Below are 24,904 nucleotides of genomic sequence, written 5' to 3'. Positions count from 1 at the left end.
TCAACTGACATGATGAGGGCTTTCATGTGTTGCATGCATTTAATCAAATGACCCAACAACAAATCTGGTACTAACACTCACACAGAGAAACCAAAAAAATCAGTGTATTTTTTACAGAGAACGGGGAAAAAGTGGGGGCTATAACCAGGGTTGACCCAATAGTTGGTTACACTTGGCAAGTGTTAATTCTCTGCAGAGACTGCATGGTTCTTGCTGTTTCTATTGATCTTTAACAGCTCCGTGCTCAGGTCACATCACCATAATGTATGTATATAACAGCATAATTGTAACTACGTCACTTTCATTTTGCCATCTGTGTGCCCTTTTTAAGTGACCGCAAATGTCTTACGGAACCATTCATTGCTGTCCTAGAGCAACTACACGGACATGTTTCTCCGGCACACTTGTTCGTAGACGCAACGTTTGAAATGGTAAATCAGATAGTGAACGTTTATTGTAGATAACTGTCAACATGAAAATAACAAAAACAGTTTAAGAAGCAATGAACTAATGATGTGTATTAACGCAAATACGTTTTTATCGGAGCCAGTCCAGAAACTTCCTTTTTTGTGAACGTGCTTATTTTTTGCAGTCTGGCTAACAGGCTAACGTTAGGTAGTGAACAGAAATGAATGTGCCTCTTAAACGTTAACGTTAATGATTTTGTTTCTTTTGTAAATGTTACAGGCTGTTACCTTTCAAACAGATCTAGGAGAGATTAAAATTGAATTGTTTTGTGAACGGGCGCCGAAATCATGCGAGGTGAGTCAACTTGCATTACAGTTAGCGTTACATGCTCCACCTCTTTGGCTGCTGGTTTCTGTTCTTTCAGAACGGGTATGAAAGTTCTCTCTTTAATATTCCTTGTTTGTATATAATGTATTATTACCAATACTGCAAAAGTGTATTGCAGACACCCTTTTGGGATAATAAGGCTAACGTAACTGTAATTTTAAAGGCCTATCTTTTACCCAACAAAGTTATGGAATATCCTAACTTTTTTTTATTTTATTTTTTTTATTATTATTTACAGAACTTTCTTGCGTTGTGTGCCAGTGGGTTCTACAACGGCTGTGTCTTTCACCGCAATATTAAAGGTTTCATGGTTCAAACTGGAGATCCTACAGGTACATGATTGTTGTATCTGTTGCATTTCAACACTGAGATGTCAAAATTCACGTTCTCACTTTCTGTTCGTTGATCCCTGTATTTTGATAAAACCATTCAGGCACAGGAAAAGGAGGAACAAGTATATGGGGCCGCAAATTTGAAGATGAGTACAGTGAACACCTTAAAGTAAGTACCTACTTGTTTGCCTACGTCAGAAAGAAGTTTTACCTAATATTTTAATCTTAAACATTGTAACTTGTGTTCTTTTGCTTTCTTGTATTTCAGCATAATGTAAGAGGAGTGGTCTCAATGGCAAACAATGGCCCCAACACAAATGGCTCCCAGTTTTTCTTCACATATGCCAAACAGCCCCATCTAGACATGAAGTACACAGTGTTCGGAAAGTACGTAACCTTTAAACAGAAATGGTGCTTATTTGTTTTGACAGTTGGTTAGTGTGTGCTTAGTCTCGTTTTGCCAGACCTTCCTCAACAGCGCTGCGAGGAGGGTCTGGCGAGTCCACGCAGCATTCCCGGGATGGCAGAAAAAGATTCTCTGGTTTATTGGCATTTCTTTAAACCAATCACAATCGTCATGGGCGGCGCTAACAGCCACGGTGCTGCTGCAAAATAGCCTCGGAAGGAACTTGTTGTGGTGGAATGTGTACGTTCAAAAGTTGTTTTAGTCGTGCAAAACAGAAAACTGGATTTACCCTGCAGAGATCTGAGGAGCATGTAACCATAGTCCTCATAAATCCACCAGAGTTTAAAATTCCAATACAAAGAAAACAGAAGGAAACGGACATCTGGCCAAAAAGAGTGAAATCCAGCGGAATTTCCGGTGGCAACGGAGCAATCCCGTAAGTGGAACGTCATGGATTTAGACTGGTGTGTGCTCGACAGTTCCTGCAACATGACATCATGACTTCGCGTAAAGTAGTGTGTTATCTGTACGCATTTCGAGCTATCTGCGTGTATGTCTACGCTGTACACAGCGGACTGTAGTCTGCAACGTCACAGCGTAAACATACACGGCACTTTCTAAAGCCACGTGGCGTGTTATCGCGAGGCTACGTGTTATCGCGAGGCTACGTTTGGGTTTAGGAAACGTCACACGTGGGTTGGGTTTAGGAAAACAAATGTGGAAAGGAAACGTCACACGCGGGACACGATCCCCGCTCTCCCGGGTGAAAGTCCTGTGTTTACCTATCCTCCACCCCGACCAACCTTGCTACGCAGATTTTCGGCCTTTCATACTACTCGCCACGGCGTCAGTTCACACGCAATCGCAAGGTAATGTAAGTCATGGGAGGCCAAACGGCGTTGATAAACACGTTAAAAAGCGAGTATGCGTCTTGATAACACGCCAATAATGGCATACGAATTGGCGTGTCATACATACGCCACTTCATGAGATCAGTCTGGTCACTGATTGATTAAAATAGAATCTATAATTGCTGTTGAGCTGACATCTTACTCTCTTCAACATGTAGGATTATAGATGGCCTGGAAACACTGGATGAACTGGAGAAACTGCCTGTCAATGAAAAGACGTTCCGACCACTGACTGAAACCCGGATAAAGGATGTGACCATTCATGCAAACCCTTTTGCTGGATAGACGGCTTCCTCTTCAAATGTGCAGATAGGCCTTTAACACAAAACTTGGACTGTGATATTTCCAATAAGCCTATTGATACAGTGTAATTTAGCTTGCCAAAGTGAAAATTGAGAACTTGTCAGAGGCTAGAAAGTTTTAATGAAAGCCCCCAGACGGCAACAATGAACAGGACACTGACTCTGAAACTGTAAAATGCTGATTTGTCTTAACAAAATGACGTTTTTATATCGGCATTTTCTGATAGTAATGACCCAGAATTTGAATGTAATTTGGGTAAAAAATACTTGTTTAAAGAAGTCAACACCTTCGTCTCTGTCCACGGAGTAGTGCCAGTTTTTGCATCCTGTAGAAAGTTTCAGGGGTATGCTTTCTCCAGTTTCTAGCTAGGTATGATAATGATTTTTAAGACACGTTTTGCATCCCCTTTAGACCCATCTTGATGTGACAAAACCCTTGTGAATGAAGAATTATAGGTTATTATTCTCTTTATCTTTACATTCACAATCCAGTCCAAAAAAACAAGCCTAACTTTCTACAGCACTGCTATACATATTCTGATCCTTTATTTCTTTTCTTGATAGGCTATGTAAATAAATTGTCAATGTTGTGTATTAAAAACAACTTTTATAACCCTGTTTTTAGTGTTCTTTCAAAACTTTAGTTTAGTGTTCTTTCAAAACTTAGTTCAAAAATTAGTATTTTCAAATGTTTAAAAAGACAAAACGCTCAACGCTTGGTCGGAGGTCCAAAAGAAGGTGCAGTGTTGTATATGAACTACAAATCAGTTAATACGTACTACGTCATCAGTAGTGGACGAAGTATGTCGCAACAGTAGCCCTGCTTGCAGCAGTTTAATGTTCCTGCAAACTACATGAAAAGCCCACAGAAACCATGGCTTCAGACGATGCATTCAAAGTAAGTCCATGTGGTTTAATGTTTCCGTGCATGTTATCATTGCTGTATTACTTTTCCAGTATGAACTAAATTACAGTTAATTTACTTAAGGCAACGTTACTGCGTGAACACCTGACAGTGAATATGTGTTCCAGGTGTCTTCCCTGAAGGGGAAAGTGACCCTGATAACGGGTGCCAGCTCGGGCATTGGGGCAGGCACGAGCGTCCTGTTCGCCAAACTCGGAGCTCTGCTGGCCCTTAACGGCCGCGACGTGGAAAACCTAAAAAAAATAGCCAAACAGTGCACTGACTGTGGAGCTGCCGAGGTAACTGTTATATACTGACGTGTACACTATATAGATACAGTTTAACATGCTGGCGCTGCCAAACTTCCGTTGAATGTAGTGTCGTGTGGACCAGGAGAAGCGTGAATATGAAGAGAGAACGTTTTTTAAGATCCTACACTTGTGTGTTTTTTGAATAGAGTTTGGCGTAGCGTCGCGTTTGTATAAATAAGTAAACTAACAAACAATAAACAATTACCAGAGCCTCACACATTCAGTTGCCAGGGGATACAAGTCCGAATGTGTATGATAGGCCTGCAATCAATATATTTGGCCCCAGTGCATTGTGGGATGAGCACACAGCATATTTTAAAGCATTTTTTGTTTGTTTATGTAATATTAAAAACAAACAAAAAATGCTGTGTGCTCATCTCACAATTCACTGGGGCCAAATATATATTTAGAAACACTATACCTTAGGATCAAACTAAATTACATTTGTTTAATGTTAAATATGCAGCCATATGCAGGATGTAAATACATGTACACGATATAAAGTATACATGTAAGACATACAATTACAATTGAAGACTTGCCATCAAGCTCACTTTATCATCCACACATTAGTGCCTTTAACAAAGTCATTTGTTCTGTATTGTGTGAATACATTTTTGAAACAAAAATGCCATTATGGACGGAACATAATGAAATAATGAGTGTCTATGTTTTCACTAGCCTTTGCTTGTTCCTGGAGACCTTACTGATGAGGAGACAGTGAAGAAGACAGTGGAGCAAACTATCGCTCACTTCGGCCGGCTGGATGTCCTCGTTAACAGCGCTGGTATCCTGGCCATGGGCAGCATAGAGACAACAGACCTGGCTCAGTATGACAGGATCATGAACATCAATGTCAGGTAGGATTTCAAACACCTGGCATCATAACGTAGGAGAACGGGTGCAGTGGCGGGGATATGTCAGATGAGATGGCTCTTAAATGTAGCATTCAATTGGACGTTTGCTGAAGTGATTTAATGTATATCAAAAAGTACTTGGGATAGATACATATGTTATATCTTCATTTGTTTAGTTACGTCAGCACCTGAACATAACAGAAAATTGTGTCCGTTTTATTTTAATAATTGTGCAAAAACAACCAAATGTTTTGAGTGCCACGATAATAAGGGAGATATAAATTAATTATGTGCTGTTAGTTTTTTATGAATCTCACTGTATGCACAGTATGTGTAACATACTTGACTGAATCTAGATTGGCTATTTTTTTTTTATTTTTTTTTTTATACAATGTATGGTTACACTATATATGTATGCATGAATGTGAAGGGGCATGACTCATATAGACAAAGACATAGTGTCCATTTGAAGTGGAATCTGTAGTTTTGCAGTTCATATAATCTCATAAAGGACATCTCAAATGTATCACTGCATTACATGTTATGTGTTACATTCAGATGTGCTGCAAACAAATGTGAACATTAATAATACATAATTGCATCTCAGACGCGAAATATAATTTATGTTGTGCTCACCCACGGATTTCGCTATAGAGGACATCAGGCCTCGTCATAAATCGACCTAAATCAACTAATCTAAATGTGTGAATGTAGGCGTGATACTGCTGTTATCCTGCTGGTGAATCCCATCACAGATGTTAGGAAGTAATTGTCCTTTTACAGCCTCGAGAGGACACAAGACTAGTATTACTTACTCCCCAACTTGATATATAATGTTCAAGTATGTTTCTGTTCATTTCAGTTAGATTGTCCCCTAACTTTTGTTTCATATTCCAGAACTGTGTACCACCTGACTCACCTATGTGTTCCCCACCTGATCAAGACCAAAGGCTCCATCGTCAATGTCTCCAGCGTCAATGGACAGAGATCAGTGGGTATTAAGCAGCTGGCCACATACTGTATTTTCCTCTACATGTTGCCCCACACTGTTTTCTCTCTGTAGTTCCCCGGTGTGCTGGCCTATTGCATGTCCAAGTCTGCCATTGATCAGTTCACACGTTGTACAGCGCTTGGTGAGTGAGCCATTTTGTCTCTTTATATTGTCTGTTCAGCATTGTAAAAGTTTACAATATGAATAAAAAAAAAAAAATCCTTTTTTATTTCAGAGCTGGCATCAAAGCAAGTCAGAGTGAACTCTGTCTGGTAAGTGTTTTAGTTAAAAATATCATGTATTTTTATGGTGTTCAGTTATTGACCTCATTCATATTTCCCTGCCCATTCATACTTTGGATATGTACAATTAGTTAACACACATCCTATGAATTAATACTAATTTAAAAAAAAACATTGATATCAGTTGTTTCTGTTGGAAATGAAATGTGTGATGCACCATATGTTGTATCCTTGCTCCTGCTGCATCTCTTCAGCCCTGGTGTGATCATCACAGATGTCCACAAGAGAGCAGGACTAGATGAGGACCAGTATGCCCAGGTAACGCATCATGTCAATGCTGCATGTTGCCACTAAAACATAGGTATTCCTTCATCCTGGCATCTGATAGCACAGAAGACAATATTGTAAGTCTGTCAGCCTTGTATCAAAGTAGTCTATGTCCACGACGTTCCACTTCCGGGATTGCTCCGGTGCCGCCGGAAATTCTGCCTGATGTCCTTCTTTTCGGCCAGATGTCCGTTACCTTCCGGTTTCTTTGTGCTAGCGTTTTAAACTCCGGTCAATTTATGAGGACTACGGTTAACTGCTCCTCAGATCTCCGCAGGCTCAATGGTTAATCTGTTGAATACAGCTTGAATGTACACCAAAAACAACTTCCTTCCCGAGGCTATTTTACAGCGGCAACGGGGCTCCATCCGGCGCACAGCGCAGCCGAGGACGATTATGATTGATTTAAAGACATTGCCAATTAACGAGCGCAAGTTTCTCTCCCGTCACGGAATGCTGTGTGGACTAACCAGACCCTCCTCGGCAGCGCTGTGGAGGAAGGTCTGGCAATGTGAGACTAGTGTCAAAGTTGCATTGAGTGTCTTTCACCGGCAGTTTCTTGCAAAGTGTAAGCAGACCCATGCCCTCGGACGACCAGGGGAGGTGGAGGAAGTGGCCCACAGCATCGCCTTCCTGGCGTCTGACGCCGCCAGCTTCATAACTGGAGTCAACCTACCCATCGATGGGGGCCGCCATGCCATGTGCCCGAGATAAGATCATGTATGTAAGCAGTCTGCTAATATAGTGCTTTCAACCTCTAAGTCTTGCTGTGTTTTTTTATCACAAATCCCCCTATTGCCACTAAAAGTGGGGGGAGTTGATAGGATTTGACAGTTCCAGGTGTGAAATGAAGCTAAAACGCACTGCCAGAAATAGGCAGTTTAAATGCATTTTCTTTTCTCACTTTGTTACGAATTTTTCCTTAAAAATAATCTGCTTATCAACAAAGGTTTCAGACTTTTATTGAATTACCTGTTGAGTCATTCGACTTCATTTTCGCAGCATAAAATGTCTGTACAGACCAAACACTGTAAGCTCATTTACTGGGGTAGTGTCGTGTTGTGCATTGTAAGAAATCCTCTGAGTTTATAGATTGGCAGGACCAACCGCCATTTCTGCACCTTTGAGTGTCAAATGCATAAACAGTAAATAATAAGGATGGTAATGTCCTAAAATACAGTTGATTGTTTAGCACAGAAAAACACTTACAGACTAGAATCCTTTAGGCTCAAAATGACTCACAAATGTGATTAAAATATGACCTTGGTGACTGGTTCTGAACTGAAAAGCCAAACAGAATTGAAATAGAATCCACTGTAGATAATAAAGGTTGTATAATTAGAAGTGTACATTTTGACGGATTAAAAAAAAACCCTTAACCTATAGTGTCAGACTCTGTGTCAGACAGTACAAAGAATATTGAGAACGTTAAAATACTAGCTCGAAAATATAATTTAATGAATTTGGCCTGTGTGTATATTTTACAACCTTCCCTTTTTCGTAAAGCACAGACATAGCTTTAGTGAGAGCTGACAAGAGTTTATCATACGAGTGTCAACTGTTGCAGCACCAGGTGTCACCTCTGTGTCATCCCAGATTATATCCGGTAACGTCTTGTTTGCTGCGAGATGAAGAGGTGCAGTTCGAGGTAGCATCGTGACACACTTTTCTCGGTTCACACTGTGGAAAGCTTCGATCCATTTTAACATGGAAAGTACCACACAGCAGTTTGTGTAAGGATATCTGTATAAACTCAGCACTAGACAGTTTATTAAGAGGCTCAAAAAAAGATTTACCTGGAGACAGTGCACCTGTGTGTCTGAGGCACACTGTATACCTGAATGAGTGATATGATGTTGATACTGTATATGCCTAAAGGCTGTGGAACAATAACTATTGCACTTTATATTACAATATACAGTACATACACATGTATAAATAATACTTAAACATTCAAATAGGAGTTATTGCATTTGCAGATGTAACTGTTCCATATTTCTGTACAGATCTCTTTTGAATGTTTTAGGTTTTTGCAAAATTGGGTTAGCAGACCGTGAAGAAAATATGATACAACATGGTCCGAGAGATGACAGAGTGAGACGTTCATATTACTTTCTTCCAAAAGGGGGGTTCAGGTCTTGTATCACACAAACAAGTCTCTGAAAAAGAAGCTAATAATTGTTTTCCATAGGCTGATTAGTGCTAAAAGTCTTATCTCTGCATTTTCAATGGGCCTTCTTTCTCTGGTGCCCCCTCCTGTTTCTGCAGTCCAAGCATGTTTTGCAGAGAGAAAATGGGGGGGGGGGGGTCTGTTGTTCTGGAAACCACAGAAGCATTATTCCCCCCTCGTCCACTCTCCTCCATGCAGTCACTCCTTTGAGGATTGTTCCCGGCCCTTCCTCAGGGCCCTATAAGAAGCACACGGGTCCAACCTCGAGGTGATAGCGTGCGCCAGGTTCTGTGGTCGGCAGGTTGTACACATCAACGATGGGGAGTAAGTTTGGGTCCTGGGTCTGAAAGATGAAGTGGGTCTGATGCCAGCGGCCGTCTTTGATCTGAAAGTGAAGGATGCGTCAGGTTTTGAGAGCTCGAGCTTGAGTGTCGCGGTTTTATGCAGTTACATGCAAGACCCCACAAACTCTTTACGTCTGGCTAAGAAATTGTTATAGCTTGTAACTCTAAAATCCTAAATTGTTGAGATTGAGATTGGTATTGATCTTCTCATCTAACTCTCAGCAAGAAAGCAAATGTATTTCCCCAAATGTTGAACTGCTGCTTTAAGGATATGTAGATTTTGGCTCAAAGGGCTGAGTTCTGCATAACCCTTCACGTAGAAGTTCTACTTTGAATCCATGCCAAAAAAAGTAGCAGTGCTCACCCAGCAGTCGTCCCTAGGTATGAGCGGCTCCAGGAGGTCGCCTGGCTGAATCTTCTCTCCTCTCCAGGCCCTGAAGCTCACAGCCCTGGCTGAATGTTGCAGGGAGGGTCCTGCTGCCCACACTGGTGTGTTGAGGCAATGAATGGTGATGTGCTGCACAGCCTCGGTGCTCAAAAGGTGGATGAAGTTCATCTGGATACGACCCACTCCTATCTCCAACTATAAAGCAAGAATTTGTGTTTCTCAAATATTCATAATTTAGAAATAAGGCTCTTTTAATGATACAATTAATTAATGATACAATTTGTTCACAAAAAATCCTGATGTAAACGGATGAATTAGTATTACTCTGTGTACAGACTGATCTCATGAAGTGGCGTGTACTTCTCATGAAGTATGTATGATACGCACGCGGATAGCTCAAAATGCGTACAGATAGCACGCCACTTGATATAACACAAGTCATGATATCACGTTGCTCTGTAATAGAAAAGGCACAATCATTTTTGGAGTTGATAACTGACTCCACTGTGTGGACAATTGTGTAATTAGAATGAGTTACATCTGTGTTACAAATTGTGCCTTCAATTATGCGTGTCCCCATTATTTCATTTAGAGTTTATGCAGGCACTGAGTCTGTCTGTATTTGTGTTCTTGTGTGTGCTGTGATGTTTTGTTGCAAAAAATAATAATAATAGGGAGAGATTAAGATCCTAGAGGTATTTGCCAACTGAGTGTGCATTGATAGGGTCTTGGTCAACAGGACTAAAGGGGACAGTTGACCCCAAAAATAAAAATACTTATTTTTCCTCTTACCTGTAGTGCTTTATTAATTTATCAAATCTAGATTGTTTTAGTACGAGTTTCCCAGTGTTGAAGATATCGGCCAAACAGATGTCTGTCTTCTCTCGAATATAATGGAACCAGATGGCACTCGGCTTGTGGTGCTTAAAGTACAGTTAGCGAGTGTAGTTCGGTAGAAGGAAAATAGTTCCTTCATGAAACTGCTTACAACCAGGTCTGTGGATTATCTTGAGTAACCGGGGCATTACTTCTGGAAAGACACATTGCTGTTGATGTATTCAAATATATTTGTTGGCGCTTTAAGCACCACAAGCCGAGTGCCATCTAGTTCCATAATATTTAAAAGAAGACAGAAGCCTCACGGTCGATATCTTCAACACCGGGCAACTTATACCAAAACAATCTAGACTGATAAATAACGCTACAGGTAAGAGGAAAAATATGGATTTTTAATTTTGGGGTGAACTGTCCCTTTTAAGATTCAGTGCAATAATTAAACGTCAAAAAAGAGCTCCGTTTTATAGTATAGAGCCAGAAAATGAACAGCTGTGTCCCTTAAATTATAACATGAACAACATTAAATTCTAAGCTTCTCTACCTGAGAAATCCTTTGAGAACTTTCTCCACTTGCACACCCAAGCAATCATGCATTTGATATTCATCCACATAACAAGCTCCTGAAGTGATCTTGTCTTCATCTAAGTGATGTGAGTTTACATTTCACTGGGGCTTTTGTCTAGGTGAAGCAAATGGCTAGATATAGAAGTGATCCGAACCTTGGATACTGTGATAGGTTTCAGGCAAGTCTGTCCTCCACCAGTGAAGTTGCACATCACCTCAATAGTGTCAGCAGTGCAGCCGAGGTTAGGGTCGATCCAGTAGGTGCCTGTCAAAGAGTAGCAGCAGATGAGGGACCGGCTCTTAATTAGCAAGATTAGAATGGATTATGTGCACAGAAATGACTAAGCAGTTTAAATGTCTCCTCACCATCGTACATCCTCTGTTCACAGTTGTACAGGTCTCGGCAGATTCGTGCAGGGTTGTCACGGGTTCCCAGTGGGTTCTTGAGACTCTGGATCAGAGTGCTGAGATGCTGCAAGGTCTTGAAGATATCTGTGCTCTGGTCTAACATTGGCAGGTCCATGCTCTGATAGTTCTGCTTTGGACATAAATATTGGCTTAATTGAACCCAATTTATTTTTTATTCTCTTTTAGATGAGATAACTTTTTTGACAGACTTAAATTGGATCTCTAACTTGCTGAAGTTTATACAGACTCAGTGAGATTAATAATCCCCACTAGGACTCAACAATCAACAGTGAATCTTTGCAATGAGCATATTTTCCTTCAAAACTAACCTCTGGCCTGAGTGAAGCATGGGAATCGATGATGACTTGAAAGGCAGCACCAAGAGCCTCATTTCTCTACCAAAAGAAGACAGCAAGGCAATAAGGTAACCACCACCATGGTCATTTTTACTTTTCAGTTGGTACTATAACATTTCATCATTCCCAAAACCCTGACTTGACAATAAAGAGAAACATACTTACAAGTGAGAGGGGAGAGCTGGGAAGACCCTGAAAACCAAAGAGAGAAGCTTGTATTACATGCACCAAGTATACTGACAAACTTTTGTTTGTTTTTCCTGTTGGCACTTCTGTAGCAACAGCCACTCAGTGTATTCAGAAAACAGTTCTGTACATCCTAATCTCCACAGTTGGTGGTGGGTTCTTTCATTCTCATTTAATATGCAGATATGCACAGAAACAATCATGAATGCACAGGAAATAATGCAGAGAAGAAGAGCTGCTGGCTAACATCTATTTGAATCAGATCACAGTGGAAAACAAGCAGAACTGTAACTTGTTACATTCTCTAAATAACACACTTGATATGCTCACAGTTTAACTAGGAAGTTTTTGCTCTTCAAATGATTTTCCTGCAGACTAGATGCTGCACTCACAGCTGACGAATGAACAATATGAAACACTTTTTTTGCATTAGTACATTTTGAGTTTTCTGAATACTCAGTAGAGTCAAAACACTTCTGTTCTGTGCATTCTAAAATAGTGTCTCCAGTCTTTTTTATTTATTTATTTAATGCCTGAAGAACCCTTTTTTAACATGCATAATTATGTGTTTATGACATCTAGATTGAATTAGGACAAAAAGGGAAATGTGTCACCTATACGACATGACAACTTACAGGTGGTCCAGGTGGTCCACGAGGGCCACGAAGTCCCTGAAAAATTAAATCACCACATTAGCTTTCAACTTATTTAGAACTTGGCCTTTATAGAAGATGATAAAGGAGTTAATTCATGTTCTAGTACTGGGCAGACCACAGGCATGTGCCAAGAAGAATGATTAAGCTACAGAGAGAGGTGAATAATTACTCACCCTTGGTCCTTGTAACCCCTGTTGGAGATGAAAGAAAAAGTAATCAATATTCACGACAGGACAATTCCCCAATAATAGAATGAGTTTGAGAGCAGACCACACCACCATCTTGGTGCTACCAACTCAATAGACGGTCTTTATGTACTATATGTTGAATTGCCCTTGTGCTTCTATGCAAGCCTACACTCAGAAATCTTATTTTTACACAGCAAATCCTATTTTCACCCAGCAAATCCTATTTTCACACAGCAAACTCATACATAAATGTTGGCATTTTAGGAGTGAGCTTGTGAAATATGCCTGAGTATGAATGCTCAACAAACCTCTTAAAAAGCTTGAGATGAGCATGCAGCCAACATTTATCACCCTGACAAGAATTCCACAGCAGCTAAGTGTCACTGTGAGTGGAACAACAAACAATGGAGCACAATAGGAAATGAAAAGTGCTGAGGGCAAAGGAGGCTGAGTGGTATGCAGTCTCCATACTAAGTATCTTATTCTGTGCTCACAGTACAGACAGAAAAGGATTCATCAAAACAGCGCCACGCACCGTCTCCCCCCGACTTCCTTTGTCACCCCGGGGTCCCTGATGGAGAGAAAGGAGACAGCGAATCACTCCATCAGTGCCAAAAAGCAGAGAGAAGTCACATAAAGCCTGGCAGATAGGATGAGATATGAGGTACATACAGGATGACCGCTGGGGCCAATGATGCCAACGGGGCCCGAAGCTCCCTCCATACCCTGGAAAGTAAAGACATGTTAGGGACTGACGACACATATGATGGAGCACTACTTATTTTTTATTGGAAGTGTGCACTTTGGGAGAGTTCAGTGCACTGGCATTGGCTGAAAGACTGCACAAAGTTACCAAACAAGCATTTATCTTCATCTTACCAACAAACCACGTGGTCCTTTTGGTCCCTGTATCCCTGCTGAGCCAATGTCTCCCAGGGGTCCCTAGAAAGACAAATATTTTTAATTTATAATGGTAATGATATGGTAGGTTTAAAGGCTAAACCGGTATTGAATAATGAATTACTTTTGTTGACCTCTTTTGGCAACAATTTCAACACATTTGTTGAAAAACGCAGTTAGGCAGTGGCAACCACCATCGTCTGATAAGAAACTACTGCAAACAACTTCATCTCTCCTCTTATTTGGAAATAGGTCAGTATTGTTGTTGATTACAGCCATAACACTCCAGGACTTGGGATGTTTGAACACTTTGTTCCAGAGCCTGCACTTTGATCTGGTGACTTTACTCTAATTATCCTTACTCATTGCTTCTGAGTTAGAACAATTACTATAAACTCCACTGAACCCTAACACAAAGCTCATCTGCTTCACACTCTCGTTCAACTCCCGCAGTAGGAATATATCCAAGATCACCCTCAGGGTTTTAAATTAAAGAGTGAGACTCCAGGAAAGCCTGTTCTGTTTCTTCAGCTGGCAATAATCTATAGTGCAGCAGTGCTGTAAGTAAAGCAGACTTATGGTGTAGCAGATGTCATCCTGGGGCATGTTACAGTAATACCTAACAGCTTTTATATAATTTGTTACTGAAGACAATATAATGTAATGTACCTACAGACAATTTTAGACGTTCAAACTTCACAAAAGTACTTCAACCAAAACGTGAGCTAAATCCAGAAATGACTTTTGGGTCATTTTACTGTTTTAGAGCTATATCATATCAGTCTGGCCTAAGAGATAAGAACTTTGTTCAGGCTGGAAAACTTTAACCTTATAGGTCTGCCAGTCATCATTTTGGTTGTGAATGGAGCTTGAGAGGTGCACACATACCTTTGGTCCAAACAGGCCCAACACCCCTGGAAATCCTTGTTCACCAGTATCCCCCTGGTAAACAAAAGGCAGAAAGTATGGTAATCTTCATCACTGAACAAGCAAAAAAGTTGTCATGTCAAGTAAATGTATTTGACAAATCAGTGCTCACTGGTTGCCCTTTAAGTCCTTGGTCCCCTCTTTTTCCTGGCAATCCCATCCCGCCAATAGAACCTTTTTTCGCTGATGCACCAGTTTGGCCTGGAAGACCCCTCTCACCCTGGAGAACACACACAAACACACGTAAACACATGCACCTCCTCCACACATCCCACCCAGTAACCTCTGAACAGAAACCCAAACAGACCAGTAGAAGCCGTATGGTCCCTCACTGGCTTCCCAACCAATAGACACTTGTAATTGCATTTAGTAGGAAGCACCACTGCAAAGATCTGAACCCGGATCTCAATTGTGCTGGTGCCTTTTCCCCTACATGACTATGGTGACCCTTAAAATCTATTTTGAAGGTTTCATTATCACAAGATGCAGTCGAACTACAGTTTACCTCATAAGAAACTGTCCAAATCCAATAAATGTTTGCATGTAGATGACCAACATATGACCAAATCAGAATGCAACTTTATTCCCTAACCATGAGCAGTGAGGTGACAAATTGCCTGATATCAACAAATAAAGCCTCTCTGTGTTGCTCACAGTCATGCACATGTGAATTTAATCTTATATTGGCAAAGCCATGCAAATTAAGACTGTGCCAACTCATATAATATTTACAACACTAACTTCCTAAAAGTATTTATTTAAATATGAGGTCTTTAGAGATGTGGTTTAAATACTTTGTGCAAAGTTTGGCATTTGAGATCAGAAAACACACACAAACATTAAGGCAGCACCATGGCGCCAAGGGAGGCAACCCTGGCAGATTAAAGCTGAGTTGGCAATTTCCACTTGATATTGGCAATAAAATTGCCCGCATTTTGAGATATTAAAAAAGGCTTGTGCTATAGACTAACATTACGTTCTTTGTGAATAAGATCAAGACTTTCTAAGCGTACTCTCTAAGCTCAAGCAAGTTAAGTGAAGAAGAAACATTACAAATTGTCCACCCATCATTCTCACCTTTTGTCCAAAGGAGCCTTGACTTCCAGGAAGCCCTGTCATACCAGTTGTACCCTGCTGCCCAGGTTTGCCAGGTAAGCCCACTTCTCCATCTTCTCCCTGCTCCCCCTAAACACACAATATGGTTGTTGAACAATAATGAGAGCTGGTTTTGGGATCATTGGATTTTGTATTTGACCGGTGCACCACTGACAGTGTCCTCACCTTGACACCTTTAGTTCCATCTTTACCAGCCAGCCCATCCATGCCAGGTAGGCCCTCAATTCCCTCCCTGCCAACAACTCCCCGTGGGCCAAGAGGACCCTCTGGACCCTTGGAAATGACAATCGGAAATGTTTACGTCAAAGCTTGCATTGGTTTTAAATAGTATCATGTAGCTCGACTGTGAGTTATGTCTGATTATATACTGTAGTAAGACAAGTAATGTATCCAACTCACTGGTGGACCTGTGGTCCCAGATGCACCTCTCGCCCCTGATTTTCCTTTCTGACCCTGGAGAATAAAGAATTCATGTTCCACAGTTCTGACATGGTTGCATGGCATAAAATACAGTCCAATAATATTGCATGAAGTAATTGAGTTTTCTAATACAAAAAAAAAAAATCATGCCACTATTATTTATGTCCTTACTTGGTCACCTTTGGATCCTTTCAGCCCTGCTTGTCCCTTTGGCCCAGGATGTCCCTAAAACGATCATTACTGTTTGATTTGAATTACACCGATTGTGTTTGGACAATCTGACACACTGTCTATATATCGGAGTTTTACATTTTAAGAGACATACATAAGATACTTACAGGAAGCCCTGGGGCACCAGCTTCACCTCTCTTTCCATCAACACCTATTTGACCCTGAAAAAACATAATTTTCTGCATTTCAATGTAAAGAACATCACTTAAACCTAATTGACACTATACCTGAAGAACAGAGCAAACAACGTGCCAGTTTTCTAAAGTGACTTACAATGTGTCCGAGATCACCTGGCTCTCCTCTCTCTCCTCTGTTTCCAGGAGGACCCTGGGTTCACATGGAAACAAAATGATTAAACAATCCCGACCACCACTAACAAACAACACAGGACAAACGGGTAGGTGTAAGAAACTCACTCTGTCACCTTGGGGACCTAGCTGACCTTCTACCTTGCTGTCGTCTCCCTGTTCACCCTAAATAAGCGATATATAGACACAGACAAACAACCACAATCAACGGAGTTTCTCTTGAAACCCAATGGTCTGTGCAAAACCAATGCATGTTTTGGTTGAAAGAGTACAACAATGGAAACTCATTGCCCGCTCTCTTTATGAATGGCAAATCATTACATGCACTATTAGCCAAAATGATCCAATTTCACATAAATGGAGCCAATGTCTGTTTCAGGGTCTATGGGAATCATTAAACAATAACCACGGATGTGTGTATGCTTTTAATAGTCATGTGTGGTGCATGCATCAAATAAAATACATAAATGAAGAGCCCAACAGGCATCTAAAAGAAGAATAATAATTAGTGATGGCCAGGGGCCGAGCAAAACTGACACTTACAGGGATGAAAGCAATATACTGTAGCATCCATGCTTTTAATATACCTGTGATAAAGATCTGTATTTACCCGCAGCATGTTTTAGTGGCAGGGTTAACTGGCTCTATCAATTGACAATCATACATATTGCAACAACCCGTGTGATAGCAGTTTTAATTAGAAAGCAAGTGCAGCCATTATTTTGTGGATATTGGCAAAGAGAAAATAACAAATATCCACATCCAGATGGCTCCTGCCCAGGGACTACAAAAATGTAAATTAGCGCCTCACTAAACTCTAGTGCAGTGTGTTCTATTGTGTGCTGCTCATGGCGAATAAACACAAATTATGGTGCTAATATTCCCCAAATCATAAGCAGACCAGTTGCTTGGCTAATTATATGCATTTGACAGCACTTGACAGAGGTAATTGAATGTGTCCTAGTTCACATCATGGATCTATTGGATCTAATTAGGGTGATTTTAGGAATATTGCAAGGACAACAAGACAGACAGACGAAGCACTAATTAGGGACACAACTGAAGTACCAACGCAAAAACGGACCACTAAGACAACGAGTTGCCTGATAGTTTTACATTGTTAAGTAATGCAACCATTACAGGCCTCCAGAGCTCTAGACACAATCAAAGTGCAGACAGCTATTAGGGACAGCATGTAAATGTGGTTATGTACCTTTTCACCATTTGGCCCAGGAGGTCCCAGGGGGCCCTGCATTCCCATGTGACCCTATGACAAGAAAAGGAGTTTGTGACTGTAACCTTCACCCCCAATTTACTGTGTGAAATATTACATTTGTGATGTAGAGAAACACATGGAGGCGAAGTAGTCCAGGTCATCACTTCATCTTTTATTGCCATGGAGAATGTAATTTTGTGAGTCATTAGTCAAGTTGTAGTTATGTCTGTCAGCAATTGCATTACACTCGTCTTACACTCGTCTTAAATCTGCAATGAACAATTTTTTTTGTATCCTCAATCTACTATGTGCATACACAGGTAATGACCAGTAATATTGCTATTCATCATCGGTTTTGTACAAACCGCTGATAAAGAGAAAGAGAAAGTTTGTTTTTAAAAAATGAAAAGCTTCTTCACCACTCCAATCGTTTAACTGGCATGTCTTCTTCGTTGGTATGGGTAGTTAGAAGAGAGGTAGCTAGCTGCTAGCATAAAAGGCTTGCTAGCATCACTCACAATTTCTTTGCTTGTATTTGTGTTTGTATGGCCTCCAGAGAACATTACAAAGTTGTTTTGGTGTCTACTTTTTGCCTTGTAGTGGTCAAAGATAAGACAAAAAAAATCATTAAAATTGTATAAGGTTATACCTCTATCCACAATGCCATTAATCAAGATAATTAAATTGTAACCATGGTGTATTTATCACACAGATAGACAGACAGACAGACAGAACTACACATTAGAGTAGAGGATTCACCCGGCTGCGGAGTGAAGAGGAAGAACAAAACACCAACAAATTCAGCCTGTGATTCATCAACACCAGAACAATGCAAGTACAGTATCTACTCGCAAGCCAATAGTGTCATTCAATAATGTTCTGTATGAAATATAAACCCTGATGAAACACCTTACAAAATCAATCCAGGCTTGGTTGTGAGTAACTAAGCAATCTTGGTATAAAAATGTAGAAATAATATCAAGAGAAAATCCCACACACTAAATGGACCCCAAACTGATTCACTGAAAACAGCTATGATGTTTCCACATTACATCTTCAACAGATAACGTACCTGACCTGTCAACAAGGCAACCTACTTGTATTTGTCTTTTACCTACGCACCCCTGATTATATTGTGCATAGACTACTATGTGGCATAAAAATAGAAATATAAAAAGCTTTTTTTCCATACAATAACTTAAACTGAAACAGAGAAAGAAGGCTGTTCTTTTAAATGCTTAAAAATGTTGAATGTCACTGTTTTTAACATTTATGAATAGACAGTTAGATTAAAACCTTTTATAAGGTTTTGGAAGTGCTGTAGGTCCTTCACTTTCATAACATCCTGCAATGAAATGCATTATTTCATCACTGTGCTTACCTCGTAACCTGATATGCCTGGATCTCCTTGTTGGCCCATTCTCCCCGGGGCACCCTGGGGAAATGTATGTATTTAGCCCACATCCACCAACAACCAAGCAAGTCCTTTAAACCATCTGTGGATGTCTTACCACTGGACCAATGGTTCCTCTCGTCCCCTTCTGTCCGACAAACCCCATGACTCCCCGCTCACCAATTGGCCCCATCTCACCCAGGTGGCCTTGGTGACCCTTGCTCCCCTGGAGAGAGGCCATCAATGATCAGGTATGCAGTGAGAGTACAAACGTCCCCAAACAGTTGTGCAGTTTAACACTGAAAGTCAATTTGACGAGCACTTCCAATGTCAAGCATATGTAGGTTACCGACCACTGCAGCAGAGAACCACTTGTACAAAGCAGTACATTGACAGACATCCCAGAATAAAAGGTCTACTGAAGCCCCAAGTAAGCAAACTGACAAACCTTTTCTCCTAGTCTTCCTCTTTCACCAATTTTGCCAGGTTTACCCTCCTGACCCTAGTAGAAGAAAACCGAACAGGGTTGTAAGTTGACAAAAAAGAACCGTCTTTGTTTGGGAATTGAATTAAATTTGGAGTTGGCTGCTGAGACACTCACCCTTACACCAACCATTCCAGGAGATCCAAGAGGTCCTTCTTTTCCTTTTACACCGATTTCCCCCCTGTCTCCTATAGTGCCTTCTTGACCAGCATCCCCCTTGTCCCCCTGAGAAGAGTAGTACAAGTCCAATGAAAAAAGTGCTCACAGAGTTGAGGTGGCATAGCCAGGATTTTGGCCTGTTAAATAAAATATTCAGACTGTAACAATCATTATTTATATCTAATAAAAACTGTTCACATGTCAAAAATAGTAAATACATAAATGACAAACAACCTTCATTAAATGTAATATATCAATGTAAGGTCTGTCTGTGCTTACAGGTTTCCATGATATTCCACATTATCAACTGACCCAAAGTATAACCCAGAAAGGTTTTTGCAAAGCCTGGGGTTCCACAATGATGAAGCAACGAAGTTTGGCCCCCCATATTCTTGAATTTTGATAGTGGAACAGTCAGTAAAGGCCTGATCCGATAATTGCAGAGTCCTGCCTGTTGTGCATGGTGTTAATAGTCTACCAATTTAAGCAGCAGCAGTAGGTTGTGAATAAAAACTTAAATTTGATCTAGTATTCATGCGCCGCAAAGACGTGAGGCCAGAACAGTGGAGATCTGAGCTCTACAGCGGGCTTCACATAAAAGTCTTGATGTAGCGTTCTGAACTAGCTGCAGTTCATACAGTGGCAGCTTAGACATGTAAACAGAGAGTTACAGTAGTTTAGACAGTGTGACACAAAAGCATTTATTAGTGAGACACAACAAGCTGTAGTTTGGAAATATTTCTAAGATGGAAAAAAAGAATGTTGGCCAAACAACACTTCATAGTGTGTTTTGTATATGGCTAACACATCCAACTGACATAGATTAGTTCAAGGGAAAAGTATAGCAAGGCCTGTCTGTGTAACAAGAGTAGGAAACAAGACCCAAAAGGATAATGGTCTGTCCAAGTGGAAATATTTGAATAAAAAAACAAGACTGGACAGAGAATTCAGCCCTTTGGAACATGAATGTATGAATAAAAGGAGCAAAAGTAGAAAGATAATTTCATACAGAAGCTGAGAAACACCTGTCGGGAAGACAGGATAAAGACCAGCGCAATGTGGTCCCACCTACTGAATATTCTAGTGAACAGCATGAAGTCTACAACACACGGACAAACCTGTAGTTCGACTTTCTGTTAAGATATGGTTTTAGTTTTGACTTCACATTAAATTCTCAGTAGCTTCTGCTGTATTTCAAGTCCTGTATCCAAAATCCACCTTGTTTCTTCAAGTTGTTCTCCCTCTTTCTCCCCATTTCCTGGTCACCCTGCTTAAGCTAGGCAGTCTAATGATACGACCCCAAGAAACAAATATGGCTTCTCTCTGAAGCAGCTGATAATGCAGATATACAGTACAACAGGCTTTTGCTATTTGGTTAAGACCCACTTGATACTATGCCTGGAAACAAGAATTAGGTATTGAATTAGCTACAGACTGCTGAGAGGAGGCAATCAAAGTAATGTTAAAATCCTCCAATTATTTGTTGAATTTCTATTTTAAATTGCACAGAGTAATACAACAATGAACCATGACAATGCACTGATTTTCATTTCCCTAACAGTTAACAACACAAGCTGCAAATCCCTTTTGAGCTGCCGTTTTCCATCAAGGAGCTGCACTGTGGCCAAGAACCTCTCAAAGTAGTTTACTCTCCTAACTAACAGAAAACGTCCTGTGGAGCTGAACAGACTCTCAGGTTGAGTCTATTCTAATCCTCAATGTTCTCTGTGCTCACAGTTTACCACTTTCTCTAAGCCAAACAGTGTTTGTGGGTCCGTCAGCCATACATTCAGTAGTCTGGTTCTGCTGAATAGGCGGACTCTCTGTGCTCTCCATCTTTTTTCTGTCACAGTACTTGCCAGAATTTAGAGCTTTTAAAATAGCCCCGCTATCTGTTTTCACTAAGCGTCAACACAATGCGGCTCCAACTGTACAAAGGCCAATACCTCACAAACAATAGTCGACTGGCCCTAATTACAATAAGCTGCTACAGTAAACCGGAGAGTTCGCTGGGTTCACAGACATATAGGAATCAGGAAAGAATGAATCCATAGTTATTGACAGCAATTTGATTACAGGCCAAAGTCTTGAAGCAATGTTTTCCATTTACTGTGGGCCTTCACACTAAAAAAACATTTGGCTTGTTAAAGTTATGAATAAATCAAATTTTAAGTCACAGTATGTCTTATATTTTTTAACTTGCCTTGGCTCCATCAGGTCCACTCTGTCCAGCCTCCCCATCAATGCCTGGCTCACCCTGATAGACACATCATAAAAAATATTATGGCTGCAATATATTTTAGTGTTATAAGGACAGTGATCACATGAAATAAAAACAAATGCGTAGCAAGCCAAACATGTCAAATTGGCAAAACTGTATTTAAGTACAGTTTGAAAACAAATGTACCACTTGGTTTACTCTGTTTGTTTGAGTGCACTTTAACTCATTAAGACTCTACAGAAAGAAAACATGGGATACTCACTCTCTGGCCAATCAAACCCTGCTCCCCAATGTTGCCAGGTAGACCAATGGCACCCTGTCAGGAAAAATAAGCATGATGGTTATGTCATTGGTGAAGTGTTGTATCTCTTGATGTACAACCTTTGCTTCCACCATGGTTGTTTTTTGAGTACAAACAAAATTATTAATAAGCACATTAATCACATTTTGTATCGATAGATTTCAGCCAATTGCAAAACTGGAGTTCTTAATGCCTGTTTTGTTTCCAATACAACTGCTAGTAGGATTTTCTATGCCTAGGTAGGTAGAAGCAGTGGGAGAATGGCGTTGAAGACCTCATATTATGCTCATTTTCAGGTTCATAATTGCATATAGAGGTTGTACCAGAATAGGTTTATATGGTTTAATTTTCAAAAAACACCATATTTTTGTCGTAATGCACATTGCTGCAGCTCCTCTTTTCACCCTGTGTGTTGAGCTCTCTGTTTTAGATACAGAGTGAGGCATCTCACTTCTGTTCCATCTTTGTTGGGAGTCGCACATGCGCAATACCTAGGTAAGGACTACTAGCCAGTCAGAAGCAGAGTAGGGCGGGGCCTGACGATCAAGCTAGTGTGATCCAAAACATACCGCTCCAGCTGGTAACCTATGGCTTTGGCTCAGCCGTACAACTTAGACTGGAGCAAGACATTTCAGAGTAAGTTAAACTCTCCACTGCTGGCTGTTCCAATTTAACGGGAGAGAGGAGCAAGAGGGGTTAGGATCATGACCGGCCTCTGACGAGCTGTTACTACCTCCATCTTCAGCCAGAGAGGACATTATTTCTTCAACTTCTTCTTGCGTTATCACGCAAGAGATAAGGGGGGTGGTGTGCTAACAATGAAATTGCACGTCAAAATGACACAATGTCAATATTTTTAGAGACCCCCAAAATTTCACAAATCACGTTTTCAGGGGAGCCCATGTCTTATTAAGGGGAGCCAAGCTCCCCCTAGCTCCCCCGTAGTTTGCACCCTGATTATAACCTGTGTTACAAAGTGATGCAAAATGACGTGCATTTGTCACGGAAGTAAAGGCCAGACTACAATAGAGCTGTTTTGAGCAGTTTATGAACATTGTTTTCTGTGGGAGATGGTAAACTCCCTTTGGGGTGGACTTTTTCACTTTGTAAACCTATTACATGCACACAATATATATATATATATATATATATATATATATATATATATATATATATATATATATATATATATATAAACACAATAAAGGAAAGGGGAAAAGCCAAAAAGCATAATATGAGCACTTTAAGGCATACCACAGCCTTAGTTTATACAGTTTTGGTCACATGAACCTTCATGCAATTTAACTTAGCTATCTTGTTTGTTAGGTAGCTAACTTCTAAGCCAACCAGCTTAGTAAACAGTAGTTACATATCACTTTCCCAATGCCAGTAACAAATAACCCTGATAATAATTTCTGTACAAAACAAAATTTCTGTGCGTTCTTTTCTTCTTTGACTCATCCCCCCTCCCCCCATGGTCATAACCATTTCCTGCAGCAAAGGCTATTGTGATGTCATCATCTCACACACATGTTCATGGTGTGAAACACAAACACAGGTACACTTTCACCAGCCCGATATCTCAATAATCAACAGCATATCGTCATCTTCACCTTCTCTCCAGGTTCACCAGGCAGTCCTCTCTCTCCATCCTTCCCTGGCAGCCCCTGTCAACAACAGTGACAGCCTTTAGTATTCGGTGCTAACGTAAAAGTCAGTAGGAATTTACACCAGTTGTGTGATCAAACTCACCCTCGGCCCCATCTCCCCCATTGGCCCAATTGTTCCTGGTGGCCCTGTTGGTCCCTGCAGCGATAAAACAAAAGCACCAATAAAAAGGTTAGGAGTACTTTCTAATCTTGGACAAATGCTTCTGAAAGTGACAGTAAAGGAGGAAAAATGTGAAAAGAAATAAGAACCAGGCAGAAAGTGTGGATTTGTGGAGATAAGTTAATCTGCAGGGCTAAGAGCCTTCAAAACACTGAGCCAAAGATTCTGTAAGTGATGGAAACAGGACTTCTGTTATAGAGACCCATTCAGGCTACAAAGCTGCCTTTCCAGGAAGGGAATGCTGTAAATCAAATTGTCTTGGACTGACTACTTCTCTGCTTGTGTCTGTGAGCAGTGTTCAAACTATACCGTGGCCTTTGGGGAGCCCCCTTTTTTTTTTTCACCGGGGGAGTATGTGTGTGTGTGTGTGTGTGTGTGTGTGTGTGTGTGTGTTGGGGGGATCATGTGCGCTTGCAACTTATGACTTACAAAGATAGTATGCACTATAGGATTTACCCTATTATACTTTATCAACAGGAATTGATAGGTCAAACAGCAAACAGCCATCCACAAATAGTCTATAAACAAAGCATTAGGCTGTCTTTGAGATTTCACATGAACAACGGTTAAAGTTACTCAGGCTACCAAAGAACACCATAATTCCTCCGTTCAATTAGGCCTAAGCGACGCACCCCAAGTTTCCATCCTTAACAAACAGCCATGTATATCGGCTCTTCCAGTCTCTCCACTGCTGGCTGTTCCAATTTAACGGGAGAGAGGAGCAAGAGGGGTTAGGATCGTGACCGGCCTCTGACGAGCTGTTACTACCTCCATCTTCAGCCAGCGAGGACATTATTTCTTCAGCTTCTTCTTGCGTTGTCACCCCGGCGGGAGGTGTGCTAACAGGGCTTGCAGCAGGTGAATCGGTCTTGCTATTAACGTCATCGCTACACAATTTCTTAGTAAAAACAAAATTAATTAAA

General features: G+C 40.7%; 3 protein-coding genes across 6 annotated transcripts in view; 2 read left to right on the top strand and 1 right to left on the bottom strand.

Annotated features, from left to right (window-relative positions):
* The first annotated feature begins 355 nt into the window (after positions 1-355).
* On the top strand, positions 356-3,359 carry ppil3 (peptidylprolyl isomerase (cyclophilin)-like 3). Of its 4 annotated transcripts, none has more exons than XM_078251310.1 (6): positions 356-431; positions 688-762; positions 1,034-1,127; positions 1,229-1,296; positions 1,396-1,514; positions 2,603-3,359. In XM_078251310.1, the coding sequence occupies exons 1-6, from the start codon at positions 429-431 to the stop codon at positions 2,727-2,729; spliced, it is 486 nt and encodes a 161-aa protein (XP_078107436.1). In that variant the 5' UTR covers positions 356-428; the 3' UTR covers positions 2,730-3,359. The 4 variants fall into 4 exon arrangements, with proteins under 4 accessions (XP_078107436.1, XP_078107434.1, XP_078107435.1 ...); XM_078251308.1 differs by having other exon boundaries at positions 688-837; XM_078251309.1 differs by lacking the exon at positions 356-431 and having other exon boundaries at positions 438-762.
* A 175-nt stretch (positions 3,360-3,534) lies between these two features.
* LOC144518549 (3-oxoacyl-[acyl-carrier-protein] reductase FabG) lies at positions 3,535-7,326 on the top strand. The gene is made up of 8 exons (XM_078251305.1): positions 3,535-3,644; positions 3,779-3,949; positions 4,643-4,821; positions 5,716-5,809; positions 5,882-5,951; positions 6,045-6,081; positions 6,306-6,369; positions 6,934-7,326. Exons 1-8 carry the CDS (start codon positions 3,621-3,623, stop codon positions 7,090-7,092), a joined length of 798 nt encoding a protein of 265 aa, XP_078107431.1. The 5' UTR covers positions 3,535-3,620; the 3' UTR covers positions 7,093-7,326.
* A 72-nt stretch (positions 7,327-7,398) lies between these two features.
* The window catches only part of col27a1b (collagen, type XXVII, alpha 1b), a 68,429-nt gene continuing 50,923 nt past the window's right edge, over positions 7,399-24,904 (bottom strand). Inside the window, exons 33-61 of the mRNA XM_078251306.1 lie at positions 23,904-23,957; positions 23,765-23,818; positions 22,113-22,166; positions 21,833-21,886; positions 19,588-19,695; positions 19,435-19,488; positions 19,105-19,212; positions 18,975-19,028; positions 17,591-17,644; positions 16,486-16,542; positions 16,343-16,396; positions 16,177-16,230; positions 16,010-16,063; positions 15,818-15,871; positions 15,584-15,691; positions 15,380-15,487; positions 14,415-14,522; positions 14,264-14,317; positions 13,355-13,417; positions 13,148-13,201; positions 13,011-13,046; positions 12,461-12,478; positions 12,267-12,302; positions 11,611-11,637; positions 11,419-11,484; positions 11,048-11,216; positions 10,837-10,946; positions 9,257-9,475; positions 7,399-8,933 (exon numbers count right to left, since the gene is read on the bottom strand). Coding sequence (XP_078107432.1) covers positions 8,787-8,933; positions 9,257-9,475; positions 10,837-10,946; positions 11,048-11,216; positions 11,419-11,484; positions 11,611-11,637; positions 12,267-12,302; positions 12,461-12,478; positions 13,011-13,046; positions 13,148-13,201; positions 13,355-13,417; positions 14,264-14,317; positions 14,415-14,522; positions 15,380-15,487; positions 15,584-15,691; positions 15,818-15,871; positions 16,010-16,063; positions 16,177-16,230; positions 16,343-16,396; positions 16,486-16,542; positions 17,591-17,644; positions 18,975-19,028; positions 19,105-19,212; positions 19,435-19,488; positions 19,588-19,695; positions 21,833-21,886; positions 22,113-22,166; positions 23,765-23,818; positions 23,904-23,957 — 2,190 coding nt within the window. The 3' untranslated portion in view covers positions 7,399-8,786. The remainder of the gene's footprint in view (positions 8,934-9,256; positions 9,476-10,836; positions 10,947-11,047; positions 11,217-11,418; positions 11,485-11,610; positions 11,638-12,266; positions 12,303-12,460; positions 12,479-13,010; positions 13,047-13,147; positions 13,202-13,354; positions 13,418-14,263; positions 14,318-14,414; positions 14,523-15,379; positions 15,488-15,583; positions 15,692-15,817; positions 15,872-16,009; positions 16,064-16,176; positions 16,231-16,342; positions 16,397-16,485; positions 16,543-17,590; positions 17,645-18,974; positions 19,029-19,104; positions 19,213-19,434; positions 19,489-19,587; positions 19,696-21,832; positions 21,887-22,112; positions 22,167-23,764; positions 23,819-23,903; positions 23,958-24,904) is intronic.

The sequence above is a fragment of the Sander vitreus genome, chromosome 5, assembly GCF_031162955.1.
Source record: "Sander vitreus isolate 19-12246 chromosome 5, sanVit1, whole genome shotgun sequence".
Taxonomy (NCBI): Eukaryota; Metazoa; Chordata; class Actinopteri; order Perciformes; family Percidae; genus Sander; species Sander vitreus.
Note: the sequence above shows the minus strand (reverse complement) of the source record. Positions and strands in the feature narration are given on the sequence as shown.

What these genes read in the sequence shown, in the direction of transcription:
- ppil3 (XM_078251307.1), top strand. Translation starts at nt 679, where the DNA reads ATGTTACAGGCTGTTACCTTTCAAACAGATCTAGGAGAGATTAAAATT. An exon ending in TTTCTGTTCTTTCAGAACGG is followed by an intron (nt 838 to 1,033) that starts GTATGAAAGTTC and finishes TATTATTTACAG; the next exon opens with AACTTTCTTGCGTTGTGTGC. An exon ending in TCAAACTGGAGATCCTACAG is followed by an intron (nt 1,128 to 1,228) that starts GTACATGATTGT and finishes AAAACCATTCAG; the next exon opens with GCACAGGAAAAGGAGGAACA.
- LOC144518549 (XM_078251305.1), top strand. Translation starts at nt 3,621, where the DNA reads ATGGCTTCAGACGATGCATTCAAA. An exon ending in CACACGTTGTACAGCGCTTG is followed by an intron (nt 5,952 to 6,044) that starts GTGAGTGAGCCA and finishes TTTTTATTTCAG; the next exon opens with AGCTGGCATCAAAGCAAGTC. An exon ending in ATGAGGACCAGTATGCCCAG is followed by an intron (nt 6,370 to 6,933) that starts GTAACGCATCAT and finishes TTTCACCGGCAG; the next exon opens with TTTCTTGCAAAGTGTAAGCA.